Source organism: Candoia aspera, chromosome 3, assembly GCF_035149785.1.
Source record: "Candoia aspera isolate rCanAsp1 chromosome 3, rCanAsp1.hap2, whole genome shotgun sequence".
Taxonomy (NCBI): Eukaryota; Metazoa; Chordata; class Lepidosauria; order Squamata; family Boidae; genus Candoia; species Candoia aspera.
This window is the reverse complement of record NC_086155.1, coordinates 82,141,704-82,149,709: the sequence shown is the minus strand read 5'-3', so window position 1 is coordinate 82,149,709 and position 8,006 is coordinate 82,141,704. Positions and strand designations below refer to the sequence as shown.

Genomic DNA, 8,006 nt, shown 5'->3' with positions numbered 1-8,006 from the left:
AACACTGGTGTAAAGATTGAACTCAGCCTCTGTGTTTGAGATACCCGTTCCTGCTAAAGTCATGATGAAGATTACTTCAGCTTCCAATTTACCCTCAATATTGCACAGGAGTTTCAAAGAAAGAATCTGTATCAGTTTCCCAAGTGAACCATTAAGGATTTGCCTAGGCAGCTCCATAAAATACTTGGTTTGATTAGAAGATGGCACCTAAGGGAGGTTTTTAAAATGTTTAAAAAACCAAGTAGATACTTATCCACCCTGAAAGAAAAAGTTAATTCAAGCAAAGTTCCAAAGACATCGTTTTATCTAAAGATCAAACACAAGATTATAATTCAAATCAGTAAATTTTTTCCTATACAAATTTCACTATTTAAATTTTAATTTGAGAGTTAATTGCAAGACAGTTTGTACTATTACAATGTTAAAGGCACATTTCATTTTAATGCATAGTGTACCATTCTAAAATTCCCTATTTTTTTTTACAAAGTGCTTCAGCAGCCACATATGTATAGCAAAATATATTTACAATCTTAAGAGTTTAAAATCTTAATTTGCCTATTTTTAAAACTAGATAAAATTAGTGCTTTCATTCAGCTTAATTGTGAAAATACCCTGCCTCTAATGTGATTTCAGAAATTCAAGATTACAAATATTTCTGTACAATTTATACTTACAAAAAGTTATTTCTGTAGGATTTTAATCTGAAGCACCTGCTAGGGACCCAGCTGTTTATAGAAATAAGGATGAAAAAGGTTTGGCAGACTGTACCTCAGGTATGTAGTGTTTTGCTTAAGATATAGCTATTTGAAATGAAAAAAACCAAACTAGCATACTGAAAACATGGTAGGTAGTGCAATTTTTTTAAAAATTGCAAGTAATATTCATGATTTTTATGAAGTATCCTTATCCATCTTCCTTATGAAGGAATTTACATATCTTATTCTGGTAACTTTCTTATTCCTTATATTCTGATAAGGCTCTAAAATATGAATAGAGCCCTCAGCTATCACACTGAAACAGAATAGTTTATGGAGGGTGATGGAACAGACTATGAAAAAATAACCCCCAATCCCTCCCCCCCCGAACCCATCGTTGGTGTTACCCTACTTTCATGCAAAATCAGCCCTGTATGTGACTATTTATTCTGAAACACATTCCAGATTGAGCAATAAGTCTACTCATTAAAAACTTCATGCTAATTCTTGATCTTCTGGTACTAGGAAATGAGGTTGATCACAAACACATATGCTGATAAAGTGGAATGTTACTTTCCACAGATTTAAAAATGATTTTGTTCTTACAAAATGTCCAGCAAAAACTACATTAAAGTCTGTAAAGCAAACACACAGCATCTGGTCAAAAACATTTCAACTTTTGAGGTACAGCATAGTGTTAAGAGGCTTAAAATATACAAGCTTTATCAAAAATATTTATACATTCTCTTAAAACATATTGCTTTTACCCTTATTCTCAGTAATTTCCAATGAAGATTATTGAATTCAGTGGCCATAAAAATGTATACAAGTGGGTTTTCACCATTAAATCTGGATTTCAGTAATACATTCAAATAGCCACTGGACAAAACTAAAAGTGTACAGTTAACCTATATGATTCAAACAAAACTATAGTTTCCAAATATACATGTATACAGGATGTATACAATAAAATTCCTCATTCTTTAAAGATGAATAGTGATACCAAATCAGCAAATGTATGATGAATGAGATAACTAGATATACTGATTTGCTAAAATAACATATGGATGAAGTTAGTGTGGAAAAGACAACTTTTAAAAGTATAGAACAGTGATTGTATTTAAGGGCAATACATACATTAGGAGTATTCCTGGTTAAGACTGAAAAGACATTCATTACATTCTTCATATTTGCTGGTTATTTCTGAACAGTGTTTAACGAGGTTAAAAGGCAAACACATTTGTTTGGCAAGTGACTTTGGTAAACTTTCAGGACCAGTCCTCTTTTTTTTCTGTAAATGGAAGCACTTACACTGCTTTCACATAGGTAAGGTTTTGAAACATCTCCTCACTAATAAATACCATAGAAAGTTTGTTAAACAAGCCATTAGTTCATACTACACATTATTTTGAGAAATCAAGTCAATGGTGTGCTTGACAGTCTTTAGTTCTACCATTTTCAGGGATTAGAATTCTTCTTCTTAAAAGGACTGACAGCTTTTGTTTTCTTTCTTTAAAACCTGGGCAGGTGATCAGTCTAGCTTAGTATCTGGTTGTGGTCCCACTTCGTAAGGCAGGTGTTTTGCAATGTTTTCTCCCCCGGAAGAATAAAGATACAGTACAAGTGTGCCCATGTGAGTGTGGAACGCAGCCTGCACCCACCGAATCAGCTTAAAGAGCTGCACAGAAATGCTTTCCAGTGCTCAAGATAAGAAATAAACAAAAAAGATATACAAAAGAGAGGCCACACCTCATCTGTATGAAAAGCAGTATTGTTTAAAATCTTCATATGATTTAAAAATCAGAAGCTACAGGTAGTGGAGAGAGTGATCCAAAGAATGGTATTCTTCTTAGGGAGATGGCAGAATGTTGTTCTGATGAGCAAATCAGCTGGAATTTCACAGTGACTAAAAGGTCAACACCAATCAGCAATGTAGTCAAAGTCCCTGAACATTTCCTGCTGATCTTCCAAAAGTATCCTAGGCTCCCGAGGTGGAGTGAGAATAGGCGCTTCTGAGGTAAATTCATCATCAAAATTGCTGACATCTTCTCTTCCTCTTATGACTGGTACAAAAGGAGGCTTTACTTTCTTGGCGAGCAATGCATTCCAGTCAATTAACTGTAAAAAGAGCACCAGTTAAATGTTGTGCTTCTGGCTATTGTTAGATTGTAACCATACTTGAGAGATGGCACTCACCCGAAAAAAGTGATGCTTTTTGACATCTTCAGCATCTTTTTCGCCAGCACCAAGGCGACGCTCTGGATTTCTCCTCAAAAGCTGAAAACAATGTCAGGAATGTGGTCAGGTAATTCTTTTCTATCTACACTATAATACTGTTCAAACAAAGTCAAGCAGGGAGTCATAGTCTGAATAGTCTACATAGAGAAACTACATTTTAAGCAAGGAAGACATGAAACATATGTTGCTTTTCCCTGAAAAGTAGTCAAATCAAGTGTTTCTGTGTGCACATTGGTTTTGTTGTTTTATTATTTCTGATAGTATTTCAAAATACTTGAGGAGTGTTTAGGTAAAAACTGATTTAGAAGAATAGTGAACCAGAACTACAGTTAGAAAGGTAAAACATCTGTCTTAAAGATCTCCAATTTATAAATTCTTCTTAAGCAATATAAACAGAATAAAACCAGTTCATTTGTTCATTAAAATTTCCATTATTATTTGCCTTCATGCATTTAACTAGAAATCTAATCTTTCCACTATTTTGTATGTGTTCAAGGATTAGTCCTGAAGGAATCCTTAGCCATCACCAAGCCTCTGGCTGCATTTCTATGTACATAACAGTACTTTTCCCAAGTCCATTAATGGGGGAGGGAGAGAAATCGTACTTTCACGTTACAACATCTGCTTCAGAAATACAGTCTTACCCTTCTCATTATTGAGATAGCTTCTGTAGACAGGAATCGAGGATATCTTACTTCATCATTTACAATACTGTCAAAAACTTCTTCTTCATCATCTCCTGGGAATGGAGACTGAAAAAAAATACTTCTTAGAAATGACAATTCAAATCCTTTTCTTTTAAGCGTTAAAAGAATACATGTAGCATTAAGCAAGTGTGTATCTGATATCTGTCATTCTCTTCCTGTCCCCATACAGCATTATTATTAAATCAAACTTAAAGTAAACAAGTGCTGAAAAGATGATGAAACAACCCCATTAAGGCATTCACTTGAGGAAAGCTCAAAGTGGGTAGAGATCAGGGCCAAACTTGCAGAACTTCTGCCACCACCATGCATTCAGGAAGAAGAAGAGCTGTACTCTGAAGAGGGCACTCTACATTTACAGAACACTGTGTCCATGAACACCCTCCAAATGTACGTTTTGTGAAGCTTACCTCACCAACCAGCATTTCATAGATGAGTACACCAAGACCCCACCAGTCTACAGCCCTTGTATAAGATGTTTCCGTCAACACTTCTGGAGCAAGAAATTCTGGAGTGCCACAGAATGTACTTGTTCTGTCACCAAATCCCATTCCTGCAATTATTACACAAATTCTAAGATTTAAATATATATCTGTCAGCATTGTACAGACTGCCTCAAATCTGATTCATGTTGACAATTCCGTCTGGACAGTCAAATCAATTTGATGGTCCTATACAGCTAATGAAGTCAATTTATTATTTCAATTCAAAGTGTTGAACAAAAATTATATTGAGATCTTCAAATCTGTTTTTTTTTAATTGGCCAGCCTAATTAAGCATTTTGAATTTAATTCAGTTCATAAAATGGAAACATGGATATACAGTGTCACACAAATTTTTCATATGAAATCACTGACATAACTTTTGCTCATCTTACCCCAAATAGATTTTATAGTCACCTTGCAATGCAAGAATCCTAAGTAAACAAACAATTTATGAGAAAGTGGCAACTAGGGCCACCTGAAGCTTTGACAATGAGATACAGATTTGTATGCTTCTGAATTAATCCAATTTGAACCCAAATCTGATTCAAAAATTTGACTAAACTTCCTTTGAATTTAATCTCTGAACCAAAGCTTCGCAAACAGAGATTTTTAAATAATGTATTTGGACTGTGCCTTTCCCCCCCAGCATCTCTATCCTAGGATAAAATAACATTTGATACAATGGAATGTTATGGACACACCAAATAGCTTGGTGTAGAGGCACTGCTAAACTTAAAGGACCTCTACCGATAACTCTCAATTTCAGTTTTCTGCATCATACTGATGACTGCTGAAATACTGCTCTGAAGGATGGAGCAGAGGAAACTGGAGGCAGAAGAAAAAAGTCTCCACTTATGAGACAAGCACATTTTTCATTATTCTTACAATTAAAGCTTTAATATTGCACACTCAGCTGATACCATCATCTATAAAGCAATTCTATGGCAACTGCTCTTCCTGCTCTGGAGATTATACTTTACTCTCTTGCTCATATAAATGTGGCAATTATCACATCAAGCACACATTCTAAAGTGAGGAGATGTAGGATTTTATCCATTTTCATTCTGAACATTCACAAGAGCACCTATAATGAAGACAGGTAATCCTTACTACTTATTCAGCGACTGTTCAAAGTTACGAAGGCACTGAATGAAGAGACTTAACTGGTCTTCGTAGTTGTGGCCATCGCAGCATCCCATGGTCACAGCACTTTACAACTGCATTGCTTAGTGATGGAGTTGCTGGCCTCAGTTGCTGTCATTAAGCAAGGACTACCTGTACCACATTCCATTCCAATCACCTCCTGCTGGTGGGGAAAGGTTGCTATCTGCAATCACCACAACAGTGACTACTATCAGCCATTAAAAAAAAACCAGAAACCGTACCTTCCTTGCAGAGACCAAAGTCAGCTATTTTAACAAAACCTTCAGTATCCAGCAACAGGTTATCCAGCTTTAGGTCTCTACCAAAGAAAGAAAGTTAAAAAAAAAAAAAAAAAAGTAAAACAACAACCCAATTATATCATTGCTAAGCTACAGAGCTGCCTTCCCCAGGCTGGATGCCTGTTTTATGGCACGGACAATCCCAGAATCCTCAGCAATAGCCATGTTGACTGTGGTTAAAGTCCACACATCTGGAGGTCACTCAGTCTGGTGAAGAGAAAGTGCTACGTGCAAAGATTTCCTAATTCTCAATGTTCTCTTTTTTCAATTTTAACAAAACCTAATCAGGTACAAACATCCACTAGCATTAATTTCTTCTAGAAAAGAAAAGGAACACTTTTATTAATCACAATTACAGTAGCATTTAAGCCAGGCTCATGTATGTAGCAGAACATAAATGAAACAGAACGCTAAACCTTTTGAATACTTACCTGTAAACTATCCTGTGCTCATGTAAATACTGCAGACCAAGCACTACGCAGGCAGCATAAAATCTGTTGAGAGAGAAATTCAATCTTTCAGTACTCACCCATTTTGCACATTTATTTATACTACTGCAAAAAGGTAACTGTTAAATTTCAGAGCCAAGCCATACCATCCATGTGAGAGTAGGGGAGGAAACTCTTTTCTCTCACTCTCAGTGCTCAAGAGGTAAGGAGCAGGTATAAACTGGGGAGTGTCTTCTGTGCCCCTCATCAGAGAAATCATCAGTGTAGCCCCCCTTCCAATCTTAGGAGATTCCCACAGAAGGGAATGCTGTCAATGGGACACATTTCCATTAAGCTTGCTGTGGAAATGTTTGGATTGAAAATTCAGTGTCACTGAATCCTGATCCTGATTCTTGTCTAAGGGACCTGCCTCCTTCCCTTCCTTGAACATTGTTGAAACTACTGCCAGAGAAAGAGAAGTGTCTGCAGGGCATAGATTCATCTGGCTTCTATGAAAACACAGACTTCTCAATCCTCCTAGGAAAAGCTGTAAGCTTTGGTGCAAATATCTGCCATTTGAGATAGGCAAAGTAGCGATATTCCCTCAGAATTCCAAGAGGTTTACTACAGCGACCCTTCCACCACAGAAGTAGAGAGGTGTGGATGTAAATCCCTTCCCTGCAGAGACTTTTTTTTGCCCACTCCAAGGTTTAAGGAGATCACTAAGTCCTAGAATTTATTTAGTGAAATCACTAAGGCTCAAATGTTCATTCATTCTCCCTCTTGATAGCCTGTTGTATTTAGAAAAAGAGCTGCTACTTTCTGTGTCCTTCTGGGCTCTAAGAAATTAGAGGGAGCTTTCCAAGGGCAATAGCACAAAAACTTACCAGTTCTTCTTGATGGCTGTAGTTAATAAAGAAATAAATGCCCTGGTAAGAATGGATCCACTTCCTGTCTCTTTTCTCCAAGTCACCGGGACAAGGGGTCTAGCCCGTTCTGCTTAGGAACGTGTCACTCTCTTCTCTCCTAGGCCCTGAGACCCTGTGACACTGTTCCAAGGCTAGCTAAGTGAGAATCCTTTAGGTTGGTATCTCTGAAAAATACCAGGGATCCCGTGGTGGATGACCCAACTGAGTTCTGGCATTGTGTTCCTGAGCTGTGGGAAGTGAGATGGTATGGCTGTTTTTACTTTTCCCAAGATTCCACCAGTCTGTGGCATAACAATCTCCCAAGAGCAATACTTAATGCTCTGCAAGCTTTTTCAGCTAGTCAAGGGGGGCTTCTGACTTTGACAGTAAGGCCTGCTGTGACACTCTTCTGCCTGTATTCGGGGAGTACACGCAGTAAATATAAATATAAAAGTAAAATTATATAATATGGACAGTAAAGTTCAAATCTAAGACTAATTTGCCTTTCTCCCCTTTTGGAAAAGTTGAAGAACATCCATTTGCTGAGTATCAGGAAGCTATTTTAATACGATCGGAGGGCAGGGAGAAGTTAAGTCCTTTGACAGCAAGATGATTCTGTGAAGTTGGAGGCGAGGCTAACTCACCAGGGTTTGATATGAGTGAACTTTTAAAGCAAAACATTTATACTCCCTAGAGTCATCTTGGCTCTTAAGATCTTCTATGGGTCTTTCTTTCAGCAGTGTAGTTGTTAGATTTCCCAAAGAAAAAAAAATCCTTCTTGTATTAATAGGAGACCTAGAGAAAGATGACCTGTCCTCCATGGTCCTAGGGATTAAAGCCTGGTGAATGAGAAAGCACCACTTGTGTATTTCAACAAGAGATTCTTGCAATGGCAACTGATATGTATGCGGGTTATTGTCTTGCTGTTTACTTCCCTCCCTCCCTCTCTCTCTTGTGCCTTCGAGTCAGTGTTGACTCCTGGCAACTGCCTGGACAAGTCCCTGCAGTTTGTTTTTTAAAAGTGGTTTGCCACTGCCTCCTTCCTAGGGCTGAGAGACGGGGACTGGCCCAAGGTCACCCAGCAGGTTTTGTGCCTAAGGCAGGAC

At 37.6% G+C, this 8,006-nt stretch overlaps 1 protein-coding gene across 1 annotated transcript in view; it reads right to left on the bottom strand.

The window, feature by feature from the left end:
• Window positions 1-286: 286 nt before the first annotated feature.
• PKN2 (protein kinase N2) overlaps window positions 287-8,006 on the bottom strand; it is a 66,769-nt gene continuing 59,049 nt past the window's right edge. Inside the window, exons 17-22 of the mRNA XM_063298222.1 lie at window positions 5,996-6,058; window positions 5,508-5,584; window positions 4,048-4,190; window positions 3,578-3,685; window positions 2,892-2,972; window positions 287-2,813 (exon numbers count right to left, since the gene is read on the bottom strand). Of these exons, the coding sequence (XP_063154292.1) occupies window positions 2,610-2,813; window positions 2,892-2,972; window positions 3,578-3,685; window positions 4,048-4,190; window positions 5,508-5,584; window positions 5,996-6,058 (676 nt within the window). The 3' untranslated portion in view covers window positions 287-2,609. The remainder of the gene's footprint in view (window positions 2,814-2,891; window positions 2,973-3,577; window positions 3,686-4,047; window positions 4,191-5,507; window positions 5,585-5,995; window positions 6,059-8,006) is intronic.